At 60.9% G+C, this 22317-nt stretch overlaps 1 protein-coding gene across 1 annotated transcript; it reads right to left on the reverse strand.

Annotated features, from left to right (window-relative positions):
• Positions 1-43: 43 nt before the first annotated feature.
• SH3GL1 (SH3 domain containing GRB2 like 1, endophilin A2) lies at positions 44-20582 on the reverse strand. Its single transcript, XM_056119423.1, has 10 exons — positions 20299-20582; positions 3075-3143; positions 2879-2951; positions 2404-2547; positions 2046-2179; positions 1795-1953; positions 1488-1591; positions 1227-1354; positions 1086-1142; positions 44-1001 (listed from the first exon to the last, which is right to left on the reverse strand). The coding sequence occupies exons 1-10, from the start codon at positions 20341-20343 to the stop codon at positions 805-807; spliced, it is 1110 nt and encodes a 369-aa protein (XP_055975398.1). The 5' UTR covers positions 20344-20582; the 3' UTR covers positions 44-804.
• Positions 20583-22317: the final 1735 nt, after the last annotated feature.

The raw sequence follows: 22317 nt of genomic DNA on the forward strand, positions 1-22317 counted from the left end.
CCACAGAGCAGACAAGAGGCTGTGTACAAAGAGACATTTAATACTTTTTTTAAAAAACCAGGGTTACATGTCCATGGGCCCGAGGCCGCGCTGCTGTTGGGCCCCCCATAATGGCAATAAGCAAGGCCCCGAGTGAATGTCTGCGCTCCTGGGGGGGCTGCGGAATGTGAACCAGGCCCAAGACTCCCCCAGCAGTCAATGTTCGGAAAGGCAGAAGAGGGGAAGCAGGGGGTGGCCCTGAGCACCTCCCTGGGGCGTGGGGGGCCCCCAGGAATGGTTGCTCGGAGGCTGGGGGAAGGGCTCCTGTGCTTGACCTTCCAGAGTGGAGGCTGGTCCCGTGTGTGAGTGTGGAGTGTGTGTGTGTGTGTGTGTGTGTGTGTGTGCGCGTGTGTGCATGTGTGTGTGCGTGTGTGCATATCTGTGTGCTGTGTAACTGTGTGAGCATGTATGTGCGCTCAGGTGAGTGCAGCTGGTGCCAGAGGTTCCCTGTGCTTGGCTGGGGCTGGGGGTCCCCAGAGGGAGGGGGTGTGAGGGGACCTGTCCCGAGGGGCCCCCTGGCTGGTGGCAGTGGGGCCGAGGGCATCCGGAGCGGGGCACGGGGCCCATCGCCGGCAATGGGCAGGGACGGAGGTGGGGCGCCGCCGGGCCCAGGGCTCCCCGCAGCGGGCGAGGGGGGTGGCGGGGCGGAGGGGGTTAGTGTTTCTGAGAGCACCGTAGGGCGAGCCCTTGGCATGGGGGAGGGAGCGCCGCCCCACCCCGCATGTAAACAGGGCCCCCGCCGGGGCCAGCTGAGGAGTGAGGCGGTCACTGCGGAAGGGGCACGAGCACGTCCACGTAGCTGAGCGGGAAGAAGCCCGACTGGCCGTGCAGCATGCCCTCGTACCAGTTCTCGTCGATCTGGTTGGTGAGGGTGATGATGTCGCCCTCGCGGAAGCCCAGCTCCCCGGCGTTCTCGGGCTCGAAGTCATACAGGGCCTTGCAGCTCGGCTGGTCCAGGGGCGCTGCAGGGACGCATGGGTGGGTGAGGTCACTGGGTGCGGAGAACCGGGGCCCAGGAACCTCCCCGTGGGGCGGTGGTCACTCACGCATACTCCTGCTTGGGGCCCGGGCGGGCTTCTCGGACGACCGGAAAGACGAGGAGGCTGCGGGAGGACACACGGGGGGGTGTTGAGAGCCGGGGGCGCCCAGGCCGGCACGCGGGCTGAGGGGTCCCTCCCGACAGGTACCTGTGATCTTGGGGGCCGTGGAGGTGCAGGGGAAGCCCCCGTTGGCTTGCTCTGGCTCGCCCAGGTCGAAGGGCTCCCGGGGCCGCGGCTTGTACTCCCGTTTGGGGCGATTTGAAGCGTCTCGCATCCTGCGTGTGGGCGGGACCCGTGAGGTGCCCCCTCCAGCCCCTCACCCCAGCATCTGTGGGGACACAGCCTCTTCCCCCAGCAGAGGGCGCTCTGTGGCCTTGCTGCCCCCTAAAGGGCCATGCCTGGGCTCACCTCCGCTTCAACTTGTCCGCCAGCTCGTCCAGGATCTGCACGGCCTGCCTGTGGTAGTCCAGCTGGGCGTCCACCAGGGCAGAGAGCTGGCTCACCTGCTCGATCTGTGAGCAACCAGCAGGGCTGAAAGGACAGCCCCACGCCCCCTCCCCACCATGCCCATCTCTGAGATGCCTCCTGCAGGAAGTCCTCTGGGATTGTTCTAGCCACAGTTGAGTCTCTCCCTGTTCACCTCATCTCACTGCCCAAGAGAGGCTGAGGGGCCAACCGCTCCCCCACCAGCCAGCAGGGCCCTCCCTGGGCGTACGTCTGTCTCCAGGAGGTTGTGCATGCTGGTCTCGGCCACCTCCTTTGACTCCTCGAACTTCTCCATGGCCTGGCGCAGCTCCTCGTCGGCGATCTTGCCCTGGCGCTTCTTCTTGTAGTCGAAGTCCAGGCGGCGGCCCTCCAGCTTCTTCAGGTGGTGCTGGGGGCGCGGTGGGGGTGTTGGGTGCGGCCACATGCCCATGTTGGGGCGCAGGGGGCCCTGGGGCTGTGCCTGGAGGGGCGCATTGGTACCTGGATCTCCTTCAGGTCCTTGTCGCACAGGTTCTGGAGCGGGTCGATGAAGTTCTGCTTGACCTCGATGTCCAGGGAGTCCTTCACCTCGGCCAGGCGCTTCATGGACTCCCCTGCATCCAGCAGGGCGTCGCCTGCACAATCGGGGGGGGGGGGGGAGCAGGGCGGGAGGTGGGTGTGTGTGTGACCAGGTCACGTGAGACTTTGCTAGCTGGGTCGGGTTCCCCACCACCATTCTGCCCTGCCCAGAGCAAGGTGCGGGAGTGGGGGAGCCAGGTCCCCTCAGGTGGGGGGGTGGGGGTAAGGGGACAGCCCCTGTCAGCGCTGGGGGTGGTTCTGAGCCCTGCTGGGGCCTCACCGAAGTTGGACTCGCCGCCCAGCTCCTTGCCGTGGCGGAGCATGCACTCGCCCAGCAGCCCCTCGGACTGCGGGTAGCCGGGGTTCTTCACCTGCCCACGGATCTTCGACACCGTGTTCAGCATGGTCAGCTTGGCCCGCGAGGCTGCAGCAGGGTCGGGGGGGGAGGGCGGTGAGCGGGGTGGGTGGTGCCTCCCCCTCTGCCCAGGAGACCCCAGTGCATTCGGCCCGGCACATGGCGCAAGGGAGACGGGAGCACCCCGTCTTGAGCTGGGAGGATGATTTCAGCCTAAGCCTGGCTGGCCCCCCAAAGGGAAGAGCTGGCAGGAAAGGAAACCCACAGCCCAAGAGCGAGCTCCTGGATCCAGCTGCTCCTGCAGGCCGCCTCGCCCTGGGGACTTCAGTTCGAGAGCCCCTCGCTTCAGGCCCCGGCCACAGGCAGACTGCTGGACTTGAGGGCGGCTGGTGCCCCTTACCTGGGTTGGGCTGCAGGTATTCAATGGTCCGGGCCAGCACTTCGGTCACAGCCTTGCTGGTGACATCCACTTTCTGCCAAGAGAGGCGGGGTGTGGGGGCGCCCAACTGCTTGCAGCCCACCCGCTGCCCCCTTGCTGTGCCCTTCCCCTTCTTAAGCTGGCTGGGGGAGGGGGGGTCCACACGCACCACCCTCACCTTCTCCATCTCTTTGAAGTCATCGTCCAGTTTGGTCCCTTCAGCCCCGCCGACCTTCTCGCTGACCAGCTGAGGGGCAGGGCAGAGGACATGAGCGGGCAAGGGTGGAGGACAAAAGGGGTAGGGGGCAGGATGGGTGTTCTGGGAACATGCCAGCAGGCCTCGGGGTGCTCAGTGAAGCCCCCCAGACTCCTGTGAGGCAGTGAGCACAGCTTGCCCATCCTGGAGGGGCTCCGCTGACTGAGCAGGGGGCAACACGTGCCCCCTGCTCTCGCCTCTCACCCCTCCTGTGAGTGTGTGGGGTGCAGTCATGGCCCCAGAGCAGCCCCAAGACACAAGCCTGGTCGCCCCTGGGTGGGGGGACCCCAATGCCAGGGCCAGTCGTGTGGGTGGGCAGCAGGCGCTGAGGGCGCTGAGGCGCACCCGGGGCCCTGCCAGCTGGTAGAGTGGAATTTCTGGTGCCACTGGCCAGGGCCCAGTGTGTAACTTAGCTTGGCGCTGGGAGGAGTCTCAGGGCAAGGCCCCCACTCGGCACCCTTTCTCTCCCAACGATCTCGGTAGGGACTACACACCCTCAAAACACATTTCCTAGGGGCCCCTGAGAGGCGAACGGGGGGGCCCTGTGTCTGCACTCCGCCCTCCTGTGGGCACAGACTGGCTGCCCTCCCCAAAGGGCATCAGGCTCGCCTGCTGTAGAATGGGGTGCTGGAGCCCGGGAAGGTGGCACGGGCCTTAGGGTGGGGTCCTTGGCCCCGGGCAGCCCAACTTGCGGCTGGGAACGAGGTGTCATCACAACAGAAGGGGAAGGCGAGGGGGCCCTCGCAGACCCCCTGTCGGGCACCAGCTCTGGGGGCTGGGGGGATGCAGGTAAAAAGGAAACCCCCGTGGGAGGTGAGACCTCAGGGCGGCTCTCCCCCCAGAGGAAGGAGCTTTGGGGAGCACTTCGTGTGAACCCCACCGCAGTTTCACTTCTTTTGATGCTGCTGGGACAGGACGTTCGGTGGCTGCCAAGGGGGAAATGAGCAGCCGCTGCCGTGCGCCGCGCCCACTGGCACCCCCAACCGTGCCTTCCGGCCAGACCCCCCCCACACCCTACGGACGTGCTCCATGGTGGGTGGCATGCCAAGGAAGCTCCAGCAGCAGGCCAGGCTCCCTGGGGGCGGCGTGGAAATCTTGGGGTCCCCATGTCCCTTCCCCGAGGAGGGGACACCAAGGCAGGCGCTGCTGACCGCGTCCTCCCCTACTGCTGCTCTCCTGGGGCACGGGGGCACTGGGCCAGGGCAAAGCCTGAGTCAAAGGCTGTGGGCGCACAATGGGGGCCTTTGTGGAATCTCCCCAGCTCTGCCCACCCAGGCCACTGAGAGGTGGCTGAGGGGGCGCTGGGCAGTGGGGCTGGGGGCTGAGGCCTGAAATACACCATGGGGGGGTCACTTTGATTGGGCTCTGTACCAGGGGACCGCACAGTGTGGCTCGGGGTCCCGCATCCCGGAACTTCCAGGGCTGCCCCATGATGAATGTGTAGGGAGCTGAGTTCGGGGAGCACCCCCTATCCTGGAGGTTCCTGGGGGCCCCTTCATGTCAATCCAGGCCCTACTCTAGCCTTTCTCTCTGAATCCACCCCCCACCCAGACTGACTCCTCTCTCCCCCACACTATGAGCATTTTTTCAATTTCAGCCCCACCCTGGGGCAGTGCTCAGGGGACCCATGCGGTGCCAGGGATCGAACCAGGAAGCCCTGCAGATTCCAGTCCTCTGACTACCCCCCAAGTTTCTTTTTTTCTTTTTCTTTTTGCTTTTTTGGATCACACCCAGCGATGCACAGGGGTTACTCTTGGCTCTGCACCCAGGAATCTCTCCTGGCGGTGCTTAAGGGACCATATGGGATGCTGGGAATCAAACCCCTGATTGGCTGCATGCAAGGCAAACGTTTGCCCTACCTGCTGTGCTATCGCTCCAGCTCCGCCCCCCCCCAAGTTTCTTTTCCTTCCATTTCATGCGGCTGGGGGTCCAGGCTGGGGTGGGGGCTGAGACACAAGGCAAGTGCTGTCTGCAGAGTCTCCTCTTATTTGGGGGATGCCTGTGCCTTGCCCCCCCAAAGCTGCAAGTGCCAGGATGTGGGCGTGAGTAAGCAGAGGTCCACCCCCCCCCCCCCCCCCGCCCGCCCTTCCCCTCACACCCTGGGATCCCTGGCCCGCCGTCCCACCCACGCCTGCATGACAGGCTAAGAGGGGCTGTCATGAGCAGCAGTGCTGCGTGGGGGCGGGCGGCAGCAGAGAGCAGCGCCCGGGGGCGGGACCGTCGTTACCCTGGAGCCCCCACAAATTCCGTCTGCGTGTGCTGGCCCCGGGTCTGAATCCTGAGGTCCCACCCGGGAAAGGGGCCATGCTGCCAAGTGCGGGGGTGCGGGACAAAGACTCTGACATGGGGACAAAGAACACGTGGAGGCACCGCCCCGGCCCGATTCATCAGGGTGCGCACTTAGCCACAGGGTGGCAGCTGCACCGGGTCCGATCGGATCGAATCGAATCACCTGGGGTGGCGGGGGCCTGGAAAGCAGCCGCAGGGCTGGTAACAGAACCCACTCACGGGGATGGAAAACGGGCCAGTGCTGTGTGGCCTTGGGGGCCAAATCTCAAGTTGGCGCTGATGAATTCCGGTTTAGGGGAACGTGTGTGTGGAAGGGGGCGGTAGGGCTGCAGGGCCTCGTCCTGTGGACACACAGTCACGCTCTTGGCAGCCGCGAGCCTCCTGAGGCGGAGGACCCCTCCCCCAAGTAGGCTCCCCTTCCTTGTCCTGGAGACAAAGTCCCAGCTTGGGCCGCAAGGCGGGGGTCTGGGCGGCTCAGAACACAGAGAGCAAGGGTCAGAGAGGCAGTCTGCTGCTGACGCAGGTGCCCTGCAAGCAGCTGACCAGGATTCAGCACCCACCAGGTGTGACCCCTGAGCCCAGAGCTGGAAGTCCCGAGCACAGACAGGTTTGGCTCAGAAACAAAGAACAAGACCACGAGAGTGAGGCTGCGAGTTCAAACCCGGGGGTGCTGCTATAGGGTGGCTCTGCCAGCCCCGGCACCCCGGACAGCATCATGTGGGGTCTGGGGCGCTGGCACTGGTGGCCAGCTGGGAGCAGGCAGGAGTCACGGTGGGCTCGAGGCAGTCAGGGATGGGGAGAGCAGGGATGGCTCTTCTTGCCCCCCTGGGGTGCCAGGGAGGACCGGCCAGTTCCCAGAGCCCTGTTATGGGAAGGGGGCGCCCGGGGCCGACCTAGTCGACCTAGTTGGACAAGCAGGGAGGAGGCTGCAGCGGCGCGATCCGGGGCAGGGCTGGCACATTCCTGAGCTGGGGTGATGGCATGTGAGAGCAAAGGAGGTGGGAGGGAGGGCGATGCTTTAAATCAAATCCTGCCCAGCTGTGGCCTCTGGCCATCTGCAAGGCCTGGGGCCAAGTGCCCGGACAGCTCGGCTGTTTCCACACTTCGAGAATGTCCACTGGATGGACAGCCCAGCCATTTCCCATGGCCCGCCTAGGGGGTGCAGGCACACGCACCCCATGGCACCCCAGCTGGGCTCTGAAGTGAGCCAGCCCGGCTTCTAGGAAGGGAGCACGTCCCTCCCCCCACCCCTCTGTGGCCCTGGGATACTGGGACAAAGCACTAGCAGTGGGAGGGAGGGGGCTGGAGAGGACTCAGGCCTCAAATTCACATACTACCGCCCCGCCCCCATCAGAACTGTGGCCTAGCAGACAGAAGCCACCTGAGTGGCCCGGTCCTGGGTAAATAAATATTTTTGCGTAGAGGACCAGAGTCGGCGGCTGCCCTTTGTACAAGTCAGGCGGGACAGAAGAGCCGCGCAAGTCGGGAGTGGGTGGTGAGGGTGGAGAGGGTGTGATTGCCAGACGCCTGCCCCCACCCCCGCCCCCTGCAGATCAAAGCAGGGCTGGAAGGTGATAGGGTGATGCTGTGCCTAACCACCCAGCCCGGGAGGCCCTGGCCACTGCCCAGGCCTGGGAATGGAGGTGGGCGGTGGGGAGACACGACAGGACAGGGAGAGCCCTAGACTCAGCTCCATGGTCAAATCCCAGGCTCCAGGGACACTGTTCCTCAGGTCCCTCCCACTAGGGTTACAGGGACCCACCAGTGCTGAGATCTCGTGGGAACCATGTCCTTGTTGGGGAGACCCCAGGTTTTCATCCCAGCTCCCCGCCGGCACTCCCTGGAAATTAGCAGGCATCCTCTCTGAGCACCCCCAGCTCACTCGCGGGAGGGTCGACTGGGCTTCTGGTTCCCCATCTAGAACCTTCCGCCCACCCCTTCTTCAGTCCTCAGTTCTTTCCAGCCCAAGACCGAGGACCTGCTGGACATCTTGGTGGCCCCGCCTGGGTCACACAGGTCCCTGTCCCAGCGCCCACTGGGGACAGTCCCAGCTGCAAGACACAAAGGCAGGACCAGCCCGGTCAGTAGGAAGGGCTGCCCTCCCTCTCTCCGCTCCCCGCAGGTGACTCAGCAGTCTTGGAAATGGGGTGACGAGGAACCTGAGGTCCACGTGCCAGTGACTGGGCAGCCCAACCCTGCCCCTCCAGAGCATGTGATGACGCTCCTCCAATGCACAGCAACTACACGACTTCACCCTTTACACAGGGTGACTGGGCAGGCCCCGCCCCTCAGGGGGTCCCCAGCGCTGGCCTAAGGTCAAGGAGGTCCTGTCCCCTAGAGCAAGCATCTGAGCTTCCAAGAACGGCACCCCCTTTCAGGGGGCGCCCCGGTTCCCTGACTGGCCCCCTTTTGCTTTTTGGGTCATACCCGGCGATGCTCAGGGATTACTCCTGGCTCTGCGCTCAGGAATTATCCCTGGTGGTGCTCGGGGGACCATATGGAATGCTGGGAATCAAACCTGGGTCAACCGCATGCAAGGCAAGTGCCCTACCCGCTGTGGTATCACTCCAGCCCTGGCTGGCCCCTTATATGCGGTGGGAAGCAGGCCTGTGGGCAGCTTGTGGGGGCGCTCAGGTAGGAGTGATGAGGGCTGTGGGCTGTGGGCCCCATAGGGCCTGTTCACCTGCCCTATGGTGCTTGGTGTATGTGTGTCTGTGTGTGTTGGGGGGTTTCTCTGTTGGGCACATGGGGCCACTGTCAGGGGTGACTGCGGGAAGCCAGCGCTCCCTGCCCAACACCTCTGGTCTGTTCTGCATATTCTGAGCAGGGGTCTGGGCGCTGGGCCCGCAAAGCTAAGTGCCGTAGGCTGGCGTCCTGGAGCATCCTCCATGAATGCCCAGAGTGCCCGAGCCCCCGCTGACCTGGGCTCTGCCCAGGAGGTCAGCAGGTGAGGACAAAGCCATGAGGGCTGCCACAAAATTGGGCAGCAGGCCAGAGGGATGTCTAGGGAGGTGCCCGGCCTCCTCTGGGGCTCGGAGCTGGGCCTGGTCCAAGTCGGCATCCCTGGCATCCGCGGCTGTGGCGAGGTTGCCTAGTCAGTGCTCCCAGCCCAGGGCGAGGCCAGGGTCCTCCGGGGCCTCATGACAGCCGACTCAGAACACCAGCTTCAGGCCCACATCTCAGAAATAGAAACCCCAACCCACAAACAAATGAGGCGGCAAATCCCCCGGGCCCTCTGGCTGGGCTATGCCGCTCCCACTCACTCTGGGGAGTTCGGGCAGCCATGAGGGACCCCTTGGGCAGTGCTCATGTGACACTGGGGATCAGACGCAGGGCCCTAGTCCAGCCCTGATAACTCTGTTATTACCTATTTGCTCTGCTCCTGAGCATGTCTCAGACCTGGAAATCCCGGGAAGGCCTTTTAAATGTGCTGGGACAGCCTCGGGCAACAGAACATGACTGGCAGCTGGGCCCAAGTCTCAATGAGGTGGCCTAAAGGAATGAGAGGCCACCTCCTCCAGGAAGTCCTCCTGACCCTGACCTGGCAGGGTTGACGTGCTCAGCCACCTCCCTTGTCACACAGTTGCCACCTCCTCTCTCAGGCACCTGCCCTCCTGGTGCCTCACCTTGGAGGAGGGACAGCCCTGTCGTTTCTCCTACCTGACTTTGCCACAATGGGGTCCTGCTCATCTGGTTTGAGGAACTCTCCGGCCTGGGCCCTTGCTCATCCCCTTCTGACGGCCTAAGGGTAGCCAGGACCATGACTGCCCTCTGTCCAGGGTCAGCCCACAGCCAGTTCATTCCCAAGCGAGCCGGACAGCCTCCAGCCAGGGTGGAGGGTCTCAGTGCCACAGGAACCCGCGAGTGGTAATACTAGAGGTCAAGAAGCAGAAAAGGAATGGAGCTGGAGCAATAGCACAGCGGGGAGGGCGTTTGCCTTGCACGTGGTTTGATCCCCAGCATCCCATAGGGTCCCCAAGCACCGCCAGGAGTAATTCCTGAGTGCAGAGCCAGGAGTAACCCCTGAGTATCGCTGGGTGTGACCAAAAAAGAAAAAAAAAAGGAAAGGGAGGGGGACAGGCCCACAGGCCTTGGGGCCAGGGAGTTGGGTGCCCCATGCATCCTGACTAGCTGGGGCACAGCTGAGTGGAGGCAGAAGGACAGCTGGACAGCTCCTCATCAGGCCCCCTGAAGAACACGGTGGTCTGCTGACTTACACAGGGCCCTAGTCCAGCCCTGATAACTCAGAATCCTCATGGGGCCGGCAGAATCAGGCACCTCCTTTTCTAAGCTGACCTCACCCCAGCACGGGGAGAGTGAATGGGGAAGAAACCACGCACATGCAGGCGGTGTGCACAAAGATGCATGCACACTCGTGCGCACACACACACTCGTGCATGCACACACTCACGCATAGACCTTTTTGTGGCTATACCCTGCGGTGCTCAGGGGTGACTCCTGGCTCTGCACTCACTCCTGGCGGGGGGGGGGCCCTCACTCTGGCCCACACGTGAGACTTAAAGATAGGCTGAGCTCCCTTCTCAGGACAGGCTGTGGGACGGTACTTATCTGCCAAGGCAACAAAGAACAGCAGTGCTCCCAACCCCTGAGGCCCCCCAAGAATCAGAGGGGTCCCCGTCGAAGGTGGGTACAGGCCGCAGGCAGGAGCCCCGGCTGACTCCTCAGCACTGCTGGGAGTGACCCTCTGAGTCAAGCACTTCGAGGATGGGGTACAGAGAGGAGCTGGGAGGCACCCCACATGCGGGGAAACACAAGGGCTGAGGGCCGGCCTGGGAGCCTCTGCTCTGAGCTGTTGTGCCCTCCACCTGTCAAACCTAGCCTCGTGTTTCCCTTTAAACCCTCTTGGACAGAGAGGACAGTGGGGACAGTGTCTGCCCTGCCTGCGGCCACTCTAGTCCCATCCCCAGGACTATACAGGGTCCCTCAGCGCTAACAGGAGTGACACGAGAGCCCACAGCCAGGAGTAGCTCCCAAGCATTGCTGGGTGTGGTCCCCGAAGCCAAAAATAAACTCAAGGAGAAGAATCCTTATGGGGCTTAAGGAAGGTCCTGGAGCCCAGGCTTGTCCATGCGGGGGCCCTGGGTTCATCCCCAGCACCACAGGGTGTGGCCCCCAAACAAGGCCTGGGCTGGGAGACTTGCCTGCATGGTCGCTCTGCCCTGCTGATGTGGGGTCATCACCCCACGTCAGCAGGTGACTCTGCCAAAGTGGACAGAAACGGCAGACGATGGCGATGAAATGGAGGTGCCACCAGGGGTCCTGGGGAAAAGCAAGGCCCCAGGCCGACCTCACTGGGGAGGCTGGGGTTGGAAGCATGAGTTCTAGAAGATACCATGGGGACATGAGTATGCGGAGTCTATTTTTGTTTTTGGGCCACACCCAGTGATGCTCTGGGGTTACTATGAGCTCTGCATTTAGGAATTACTCTGGGCAGTCCTTGGAGGCCCATACAGGATGCTGGGGATTGAACCCTGATCAATCACAAACAAGGCAAGCGCCCTTTCTGCTGACAAGTTCTGTGAGGCTGACAAGAAGTCAGGCACGGGTCCTCCCCACATCCTCAGCACGTGGGCGAGACAGGCACCCCATATTCGCCAGCCCCGCCTCCCGAGATGGAGACACAAAGTGGTTTTTTCCAGGCCGGCTTTGCTGAAAACCTCGATGGGTCCTCTAGACTCAAGACATGCCCCCAGGGGACAGCGACAAGGCAGCTGCCCAGTGAGGACCGGGCAGGAGCCAAGGTGCAGGCGCTGGCAAGGTGGGGTGTCACTGCTCCAGAGGGCGGGTTGCCCAATGAATGCCAACCCACCATGGGGTGCCGCACACCCTGTTGGTCAAGTGTCCTGCATGGAAGAGGCGGCTCCACTTGGGTTGTGAAGGAATATATGGGGCCGGGGACACTAGCTGGGTCGAGCAGAGGCCACATGCTGTCGGGATGGAACCCAGAACTCCACCCTTGAGTCCTGTTCTGGACTCCGATCCACAATTTGGACACCAAGGAGGTGTCTGAAAGGGCCCGTATGCCCTGGGTGCTGAGTGCTTGGGGGGTCAGGGGATAGTCAGGGATGTGGCATCAAGGGCCCCCTATGGAAGGAGGTCACTTCTCCTGTTAATCCTTCTGGGGAGCTGAGGGACGTGGCAGACAGGCCTTTGCCCTGCCCAAGGCTCTCACTGGCCCCTGAGGCGGTGGGGCGCTGGAGGGGAGCCCCTGATTGCTACTCCTCCTCGCCTCTAAGTTTCATGGGCTTCCCAGTCTCGGTTCCCTGAGGGGGACTCGCTGACTTGATGGGCTCAGGGAGAGAGGACAGACCGGGGATCCAGGAGTGGGAAGCTACAGTTCTGCTCAGTCAGCGACAAACCTCTGCCAGCCACTTGGCTGCACGGCCTGCAGGCCCGCAGGGCCAGGAAACAGCTTCGCTCACTTCCTGGCCGTCTCGAGAGCACCGGGGCACGTCGGCAGTTCTCACGGGCGCTCTCAGTTCTCACGGGCACACTCACTTGGGACTGCAGTGTTTCTGGTGCAGGTGGGGGCAAGGGGCGAACACAGGCAATGACCGACACACAAGGTGGGCAAGGAGTGGCGCCGACAAGCCAGGATGAGGGGCGACAGCCCAGGGCTCGACCCCACGTGGGGGGGTCCTCCCCAGATGCAGCGTGTGGTCAGCCCCTGATGAGAGGGAAGGAGGGAAGGAGGGAACGAAGGAAGGAAGGAACGAAGGAAGGAAGGAAGGAAGGAAGGAAGGAAGGAAGAAAAGAAGAAGTAAGGTAGGTTGGTTGGTTTCCAGGAAAATCAGGTGGCATGTATATACAGACGCGCATGGCTGGAGAGATGGTACCGGGCTTAGGGCGCCTGCCATGTCCCCACCACCGCATACACATTCCCCTACCCGTCTCCCGAGCATCCTATAAAGTGACCCCTGAGCACTGCCAGGTACGGCCCAAGTGCCCCTACCAAGAATGATGCCAAGAAGCTGAGGAAGTGAAGCATGGGCTGGAGCAAAGCTGGTATGTGGGAGTCCCGGGGTCCAGCCCTAGCACTACCTGGTCCCCCAGCAGGGCCTGCAGTGAGCCCCAAACATAGAGCAGCTCTTGTGCACGGCTGGGTGACCCCCCCAACCCAGTGTGAATCAATAAAAAAAAAAAAAAAACAGCGCAAGGCTCGGTAGGCAGGTGGTCACAGCTCTGCACCTTGGGTCTTGGTCTTTGGGGATGATGGGGAGCAAGTCACGGTTCGGCCAGGAGGCCCCTAGGGGTATGAGGGGACAGGTAAGGGTAGTGGGGACCAGAGAAGGCGTTGGGGGCGAGGCAGGACAAGGGGAAGGGCCATGGGGCAGATGGGTTTGGGAGCTGGCCAGTGCCCCTCTCAGTATTGGCCCAGCCTTGGGGTGATAGTCTGTTCCCCTGCCATTCCCCGGCCCCTCTGGCACTGCCCAGTGGCGTCTAGGTCCCTGAAACCCTGCAGTCAGGCCAGCTCCTGACCAGGGGAGCAGCTCAGAACTCTGAGCTCTCTCTCCCATGAAACCTGTCAGACTTGTTCTCTATGAAGCCTTTCAAGGCTTTGCTGGACACCCCACTTCCCCGGGGTTCTTCCTGGGCCTGAGCAGGGACCCCCAAACCCCAGCACAAGGCTTATCATGGGCCCCACATAGCTTTCCATTGACTTTGGGGGCACCTGCCTGCAGATTTCGTCAGCCAAGCCCCCAAGGAGGGGGACTGAGGCCTGTCACCCAGCTCTGTCAGGAATTTGGGTGTGGAGGGAAGAAAAGATCCCAGGGTACGGGGTCCCTAGGATAAAGGAAGAGACACAAGGGGCTCTAAAGGGCAAACGAGGGCCAAAGACTGAGTCCAGTAGTTACAGCCTCCCCCTCCCCCCCCCCCGCACGCAGCCAACCCCAGTTCCAACCCTGGCATCGCACAGAGTTGCCCCAGCACCTACAGAATGATGTCCGAGCACCACCAGGTGTGGCTCCCAAACACAGACACACTAAGAGGGGGCTGGCAAACCGGAATCTGTGCAGGGGGGCCAGGCAGAGGCAGGCAAGGCGCTGCAGCCTATGGGAGGCGGCCAGGAGGGCCCCGCCAACTGGTCGGACCGGGCGTGCTGCCCACCAGGGAGGGGCAGGTTGGGGTGGGAGGCTGGCACTGCACCCCAGGTCAGCCAGGGATGGCCCGGGCATGCAGCCCACGCGCCCACATTTCCATGCTCAAGACTCATGATGCTGCCGTCTGCCACAGGCATGCAGAGACACATGGCCGCCTGCGCGTCCCTCTGGCTGTCCGGGCCACCCTGATTCCCCTCCCGCCAGCCCAGGGTATTCCGGGCTCCTGGGACAGGCCTACAAAAACGAGCAGCAACAGGGGTTCTATCTGCAGAGGAAACGGTTCAGCTCAGCTGGCATCTGGAGGGAGGGGACAGCAAAGAGGTGTCCCCTGTTCCCCTCCCGCAACATACACATGGTGGCACCTCCCACAGGGGTTGGGACAGCACAGGGCACTTCCTGCCCAGGTGTGAAACTTGGGGGCCCAGGCAGCAGCCCTTTCCAGTGGGGGCGCCGCGGCTGAGTCAGGAGCCGCAGAGGAAATGGCAAGGCCAGTTCCCGGCCAGCCGGGCTGGGGCGCCTCCCAGGGTGGCCCCCTGCCCCCCTCCTCGCCGCCCTGCCTTGCTCTCAGCCCAGTCAGCAGTTTTCCTAGGATGGGAGGGAAAAAAGCGCCAAAGCTGTCCATTGGCTGCTGCTTCCAGGCCCCCCCACCCCCCACCCCGGGCCCCACAGGAAATGAGCCAAAAAAAAAAAAAAAGCCCCCAAACTGCAGCGCTCAGGAGAAAGAGGCCACCAGTGCCCCAGGAGAGGGGCAGGAGGGCGGGACAGAGGAAGGGGGGGGGGGGGACAGAGCCCGGGAGGAGGGAAGGGGGGCGGGGAGAGAGGAACCAGCTGCAGCAGCCCGCTGGACAGTCTGGGGCGAGCTTTCCAGGGACATTCCCCCGCCCCCCAGGCTGGAGGCTGCGGCTGCGGCTCTGGCAGGATGAACCCACTCTCGAGTTCCTAACCCCTGGAGCACTTCCGGCCCCCAGACTCTCCACCCAGCCAGCAGGGCAGGAAGAAAGTCTCACAGGGTGCCCCTGCTCAGACCACCGCCCTCCCCCCCACCTGCCCACGAACTCGGGCCTTTCAACAGCTAAGGCGCAGGCGGAGCTCAGCTTATTGACCAGGTGGTTTCAAAATTCTGGCAACAATGTCAAGGAAAGGAGGAGGAAGAGGAGGAGGAGAAAGAGAAGGAAGAGGAAGAGAGCTGAGCTCAAGCCAGGGCAGGCTCTGGGGATGGAGCCCTTGGGTCAGGGGCAAAGGGCAGAGACAAAGGGCAGCTCGAATGCGTGTCCCATCCTGTCAGCTGTCCCGCTCTGGGCAGAAGTCCACACGTCCACAGGTGGTCAAAGCAGGGCAGAGTGGGGCACGTGGGTCCCCCACATCCCAGCGCCGATACACTGCGGGCAGAGGTGGCAGTGCCCTGGGTGCTGTTCTTTCGGCTCCCGATAGGTCTGGGGGTGACAGGCCCCTGGCCCTCCTCTGCGAGGGACCGAGAGAGACAGTGAAACCCTTGAGCTGGCTGTGACTAAGTGGCCAGGGGATATAATTAAGAACCCGAGGGCCCTGATAAGCAGGATCAGCACCCATGGAGTTGGCGCTGGTCTCTAATAAACCAGCTTCTGAGTCAGAGGCGAACTTTCGGGCACAGGTCTAGGGGGTGGGGAGCAGCAGTTTGATGTCCCCTTCCGGGGCACAGTGTGGGTGGTTAAGGCGGGTTCACGGTGTATCTCCCGCAGGGAGGTCCCCGCAAAGCTGGCTGGCTGGACTATCTATGGGTTTCAGGAGGTTCCTGGCGGGGGAGCCAGGGAGCCTCAAACGTTTGGATCATCTGTCCCTGGCCAAGCACCCCGAGGAAGGATGGAAAGCACCTACCAGGGTCCCGGGGAGGTGTCTGACAGGACCAGTGGGGAGAGCCACTGGAGATGGTGAACTTTGTGCTACGTCCCGCATTGCTCAGGGCTTCCTCATGGCTCAGTGCTCAGAGATCCCTCCTGGTGATGTCCTGGACACCCTAAGGGATGCTGGGTGTCCGGGACATCACCTAGGTGGGTCACATGCAAGGCCAGAGCCCTCCCGCTGTCCTATCACTCTGGCTTCTGGGACCGTGAACGTGACCCAGTTTCCATCACTTGTCCTCGTGGCCTTCCCACAACCGGGGGCCCAGAGAGGCACCTTCTGAAGCGAGCCCACCCCCGCCCCCACTGCTGAGGGGGGGCATCCTTCTTGCACTCCCACACACACCAAGGTTGAGGGGCTCTGGGCTGGAGCGACAGGACAGTGGGGAGGGTGTTTGCCATGCACCTGGCTGACTCAGGTTCGATCCCCAGCATCCCATACTTTCCCCTGAGCACTGTCAGGAGGGATTCCTGAGTGTAGAGCTTTAGCCCGGCCCTCCCTCCAAAGCCAAGCATATACAGACTGTGCCCGTGTATTCGGGAACGGGCCCCAGAAACGCCCCACCCACAAATCCAAAGCAAGATGCTACTCGGTGAGGTCTAAAATAAGCAGTGCCTGGGGACATGTCAGAAACCCAGCCACATCCTCCGGACCCCCTCCCTGTCCCCCCAGTGCCGCTTGGAGGAAGTTACCTCTCAAGCAGGAAACAGGCGCCAAGGAAACATGTCACCACTTTCCAAGCTCTGGGACACGGCAGTCATGCCTTCCCCTCCCCACTCAGACGGAACCAATCTGTTACTTCCAACTCAATCCTCTCCTTCCTTTTGGCCAAAAAAAAAAAAAAGAGAGAGGAGGAGAAGGAGGGAGGAAGAGGAGGAGGAGGAGGGAGGAAGAGGAGGAGGAGGAGGTTAGACCAGGCCAGCATTCCGAGCGGCTGCCTACTTGAACTCTCAGTACATGCTCCCATCTGGGCGGCCCAGTGCAAGAATTATCAGAAAACTAGCTGGCAGAGTAGGTCTGGAGACCCAGATGGTGAGCAAGTGTGCAAGCACACCACAACACACACACACAGACACAGATACACACCAGACCCACCCTGCCGGGAGAAGACCATACGCAGGGCTACATCTACACATTGGGTTCCTTTGCCCTCCTGAGCTTCCAGAACGTTCCCCCTCTGGGGCTGGAGGGCCTGGACAGAGGGGTAAGGTGCTGCCTGCCTTCTTGCACATGACTGACCTGGTTCAGAGCCTGCACAGGGCCTGCACAGGGCCCTTCCTCCCAACACGATCAGAAGGGAACCCAGAGCACAGCTGTTTGTGGCCCCAAAAGAGGAAAAAAAACCCCACCAAAACACCCCAAAAGGCCCCAGTGAGGTACGCATGGGGAGCAATCGAGAGGGGTGCCCCAGGCAGATGCCCCCTCTTCCCCGTTGGCACGGAATCATCTAATCTTCTTCGACCCTTGGGGAAAGGAGAACTCCCCGACTCCACACTTTCCCCTCAAGCCCCGGCTTTTCAAACTGCAACCTGAAAATTACCGCCCACGGTGAACCAGACTAGGGTGGACCCGGTGGTGGGAACTGGGGCACAGTCCCTTGGACCCCTGAGAACCTGGCACTCCCAGGGCCGGCCCCCTCTTTGCTTCCTGGGTCCCACACCCCAAACCCTCCCTGACCCGGACACATGTTGCCCCCTGCGCTCTGACAAGGAGGAAATGTGAGCTGCCAAGCTTGGGAGCTGAGGGGAGGAATCCTGTTCTTTTTTGTTCCGTTTTGCTTTGTTTTGGAGCCACTCCCGGCAATGCTCAGGGGTTACTCCAGGCTCTGTGCTCAGGGAGATACTTCTGGCGAGGCTCGGGGTCCCTATGGGATGCCGGGGATCGAACCTGGGCCGCCCCTCCTGGCTGTCCCAAGGCCCTGGCCCTGTGTGGTTTCCACAGACTCCCCAGGGGCGACTGCTCTTGGCAAATCTCAGAGGACAGGTTCCCTTCAACAATCTCAGCTCCTGTTGACAGCTGGGTGAAGTATGTGGGTTGCGCGTCCTGCTGGATGTTGAGCAGCACCCCCAGCCCCTGCCCACTCAATGCCAGGAACACCCCCGCTTTTGACGACCCACAAACACCTCCAGATGCTGCGGATAGGGCAGGGGGCTGGCGTTGGCTAAGAACCACAGTCCTGTCAAGATCCCTGTCCCTAGTGCCATCTGTGTTGTGGAGTGGGAAATTAACCCTTGCACCCCCACCCCCACCCCAGGGAAGGTCAAAGAGACTGGGGGGGTGACAGCAATGTCTATTTACATGGAAATCAGTAAGCAAGCTGCAGAGCCGTGCACACAGCTGACCCCAGTTCCATCCCCAAGCATCCCAAACGGTTCCCCGAATCCTGCCAGAAGTGATTCCTGAGCTCCAAGTCAGGAGTAAGCCCTGAGCACTGCTGTGTGTGGCCCCAAAACTTAAAACAACAACAACAAGAAGCCAATAGCATTCACTGATGCTGCGTGACAAAAGACACCACTCTGGCAGGTGGTCGACCCCACTGTGAGGGTGCATGAGACCATGGTGGGGGTGGGGGGTGGGAGGGTCCCTGAGAAGGGGAAAAGAAACACCCAGATGAGGACATCAACTCTAGCAGCAGCAGCAGCAGCTGGGGAGGCTGTGGAAACCCTCGCGGAAGAGCGTGGAAGGCAGCCAGCGTGGCTCCCCAGAGTGCAGCCCATCGAGAACTGGAGCAGGAGGCCAAGACTGTGACAGGAGTGGGCAGGAAGTGGCCAGCAGCCAGGCCCAGGAATGCTGCGGGAGGGGATCGATGCGGCCCGCCCATGTGCACACTCCAGGGGCGGGTGGTGCTTTCCAGGTTTCCAGCCGCTTCGCGCAGATCCCAAGTGCCGGCAGCAGATGTTTGGCTGGGGACAGTTGAGGCCACCAGCTCGAGCCCTGAGTGCCCTAAGGCAGCACGTGAAGGAACAAGGAGGCCCAGGAATTCTCCCAACAACTACAGGGACGTGGCTGGCCGGTGGGGTTCAGAGACATGCACAGTGCTCTCCCGGCGCAGCTGACGCCTGGCCCAGGCCACGGAGCTGGCTGGGACCACGATCCTCTGCTTCCTCCAGAGCACAAGACACAGACTCCAAGTAGCTCATCCCGCGCTCACCACCTAGGTCCTTCCTTTGCCCCCTGAAGGAGCAAAGGGACCAGCTGCACGCTACCGGACTCTCCCCCACCCCGCCTCCCATTCACTTGCCCTCTCCAGATTGTAGGTATGCCAGCTGGGCCCACACAATTCCCCATACTGCCAATCACTCTTCTGGGGAGTGCAGCCACCCAGATCCACACCTGATGCTCGCGAAGCCTGCAGCTTCCTGGATCTGAAGTGACAGCCTGAACTTGGCATGTGGCCAGCCTGAGGCGTACAGACACCCCCTTTCACCTGACTCCTGACCTGTGGAGCTATCTGGCCCATTGAAGCTACACTCTCTGGGCCAGTGACAGGACAGCCGGGAGTGTGTTTTTGCCTTGCATGAGGCAGGCCTGGATTTGATCCCCAGCATCGATAGGGCCGCCCGCACACTGCCAGGAGTGCTTCCTGAGCCAGGAGTCAGCCCTGAGCATCGCTGGGTGTGACCCAAAAAGCCAAAAAAACAAACAAACAAAAACCCTAAAGAACAAAAAAGAATCCCAAAACAAAATTAAGCTGTTATCTTGGAGAGGCACCCCACCCGCATCGCAGAGAATAGTGCAGCGGGGAGGGTGTTTGCCTCACACACAACCAACCCGGGTCCGATCCTCGGCACCCCATATGGTTCGTTGAGGACCCCCAGTAGTGATCCCTGAGCACAGAGCAAGGAGTCAGCCCCGAGCCCCCACCCAGCGCGATGCCCCTGGCAAAAGATTCAAAGTTTTACAAGTGAGTTTGTAGGGCAAAAGCTCTGGAGGGGAGCCGAGGGGAGGGGGGCGCCCCCTGGGGAAATTTGGCAATTTTGAGTGGAATAGCTGTCAGAACTGGGGGTGCTTCCAGGGGCCAGAGATGCAACTCGACCCCACGCCCTGACAGCACCCAGGCCGCCTGCCAGAGAAGCACGACCCGCAGCAGAGATTCCAATCCAAGTGTGAGCGAACTCCAAGGCACGATTCATGAAGAAAAGCAGAGTCTCGGGGAGAGAAAAGGAGGCGCCGGCAGCAGCTCGGCGCTCGCTCGCTCGCACGCTGCCAGCCCAGGGCTCGAGCTCCAGCAGCCGCAAAGAAGCCCCCGTCAACGCTGGGTCCAGTCCCCGCAGCCCTCAGCACCACCGGGAGCGATCCCTGAGCACAGCCCGGTGTGACCCCCAAAAAAACGAAACCAAAGAGGCCCGGGGACTCGCAGCAGTGAATTTTGGCACCGCCACTAAAACTCCACTAAAACTGCGGCTGCTTGTGTTTCCAAGTTCTGGCCGCCCCCCCCCCAATCTCGGTGGTCCCCGTCTCTGGGGAGAGAGCAAGCCCTCCCCGCCGTCTCGCTTTCCTCAGAACGCTCGAAGTGGGGGGCACGGAAAGGATCTGTCTCTTCCTCAGAAGCGGGAAACCGCCCCAAGTTTCCCTGCCCCCGGGCTGTCTGGCGACTGTCGACGGCCGGTGGCCCCGTTTCTTCCCTTTCTCCCCCCCACCGGCGCTGAAACCGGGACCGCGCCTCGGGGCCACCTCGAGGGGGCCCGCCGACCCCGCCGATCCCCCGAAGGCAGACCCCGTCCTCCCAGGCCGGGGGACACGCGTCCGCGCAGCCTTCTCGAGGACCCCCGGGGCCCTCCCCCCCCCGATCCCCAACTCCTGGCGGCACCCCGTTCCCCCCCCCACAAACACACCCCGCCCCGGCCTCCGCTCACCTGGCTCGCCTTGTAGAACTGCTTCTTCAGTCCCGCCACCGACATGTTGCCTCCCGCCGTCGGGCCTCCTCGCCCGACGCAGCGAAGCGGACGGAGCGAACAAGCGACAGGCTCGCCGGCGCCGCCGACTGGGCCGCGAGCGCCTTCAGCGGGTCCCGGTGGGCGCCGCCTCCACCGCCCGCTCTGCCGAGCCGCCCCGCCGCCGCCTCAAGAAGCTCGCGCGCCCGCGCCGCCAGGATATTACATGGCAACCGCACACTTCCGGTGCCTGCGCGCGCACGAGCGCCGTGAGCGCGCGCGCGCGCGCGCGCCCCACGGCCTCAACCTCCCCCGCGGCCCTCCCCGCCCCGCCGCCCGCACCGTTGTGCGCACGCGCGCCCCCTGCCGGCCAGCTGGCCGGCCGGCCGGCGCACGCGCTCTTCACCCCGCCGCGAGAACGGCGAGTGGACGCCGCGGCGAGCCTAGAGAGGCTCCTTGGGGGACTGCAGCGACCCCTGGAGTCCTGAAGGTGGCCCTAACAATTTCGGAAAGGTGTTTGAACTTTCCCGGGGAGGTCAAGAGAGTTACTGATCTCAAAACAAAACAAAACAAAACAAAAGTTACTGATCTCAGCTGTTTGCAAATCTGAGACTCAGTTCTTCATGCGTTGAGGTCCTACCGGCACCCTCCAGCTTGGCGGTGTTCAATCTCTCTTGCCCATCAGCGTCCCTTTTTACCTCCTTTCAATTTTTCCCTAGTGTCTTTCTCCCCTATTGACCAACCCACTAGCTTCCTCTGGTATGATGGGTTTCAGGTTCTCACTTCCAATTTATCCACTCCAAGGTGGCCAATATAATTCCCTCCCAACATCCGAACATAGGTAACAAAGCTTGCATAATTTGCCTCAGTCAGTGCTTCTGACTTTAGCTTTCTTCTTGTAATTGTTCCTTTCATACATTCTTCCCCAATCTTTCACCCCATTTATTTTTTGTGCATAAGGAATGCTAAAGTAGACTCTGTGGAACTTCATTTGCTCTGGGGAGCCTTCCTGCGAGCATATGTTTTTCTAGGTTTTGCTTTTAATCAATTGTATCAATTTAAAAAAATGTGTCCAGGGGTCAGAGAGATAATTGTCAACAGTTTGGGGTACGTGCTTTGCATGGAAGAAACTAAGGGTTCAATCGTACCCATAAAAACAACAAAAAAGATGTATCAAATGAATTGGAAATTAATGATGAATCAGGATGAGTAAATGAATCCAGAAAAGAGGAACAACAAAGAGACTAGATAAGAGCTAAAGTGTTTCCAACTTCAGTACTGAAATCACTAACAAATTTAAGTGATTTTCTAAAACAGAAGTTAACTGGAACTTTCAAAATGTCTAATGGAAGGTGCTTGACTAGATAAGAGAATTGTTTCAGTCTAGGCATTGCACCAAACTCCTATCCCAAAACCTAAATGAGTCTATTTATAGTTTTTTTTTAAACTTCCTGTGAAATTTTTTTTTAAACTTCCTGTGAAATTTCCATTCCACTGCGGAATGTCAGAGAAGAAGAGGCAGGGAGACATACTCATGATTCAGATGGGGAAGTGGGGAAACTGAGTAAAATGTATTTTGCTCAAAGTGACATTCTTTATTTCTGCACATTGTTTTCATCCAATTCTATTTGTTGGAATGATTCTATTTATACAATCAAAGTGAGGAATAGCATCTCAAATGAGGACTAGATATTGGTTTTCTCATTTCTACTCTGCTAGAGATTAAATTTGATGTTGGTGTTTGTGGGGGTGGGGTGGTGATTTCTAACATTCTGCTGACTCAGAAAGTTTTTATCTGTTCTGAGTGAGAATTTTTTCTGGTGCCAGGGATCTCACACATTCAAGACAACAAATGTTCTATGGCTAAGCTGAAATCATTACCGGCTCATTCAGCGGCATTTTTCTAACCTACATGACCACATAGTCCATCAAATATTATTTATTATGTATTCACTCAAATATATACTGACCACCTTCTACTATAGATTCACTTCAAGCCAG

Source organism: Sorex fumeus, unplaced genomic scaffold, assembly GCF_029834395.1.
Source record: "Sorex fumeus unplaced genomic scaffold, SorFum_2.1 ptg000041l, whole genome shotgun sequence".
Taxonomy (NCBI): domain Eukaryota; kingdom Metazoa; phylum Chordata; class Mammalia; order Eulipotyphla; family Soricidae; genus Sorex; species Sorex fumeus.

Excerpts from the sequence above, each read along its gene's own strand:
- SH3GL1 (XM_056119423.1), bottom strand. The coding sequence starts at position 20,343 with ATGTCGGTGGCGGGACTGAAGAAGCAGTTCTACAAGGCGAGCCAG. Across the intron at positions 1,592-1,794 it reads ACAACCTCCTGGAGACAGAC|ATCGAGCAGGTGAGCCAGCT; the intron begins GTACGCCCAGGG and ends GGTTGCTCACAG. Across the intron at positions 1,143-1,226 it reads CACGGCCCCCAAGATCACAG|CCTCCTCGTCTTTCCGGTCG; the intron begins GTACCTGTCGGG and ends GTCCTCCCGCAG.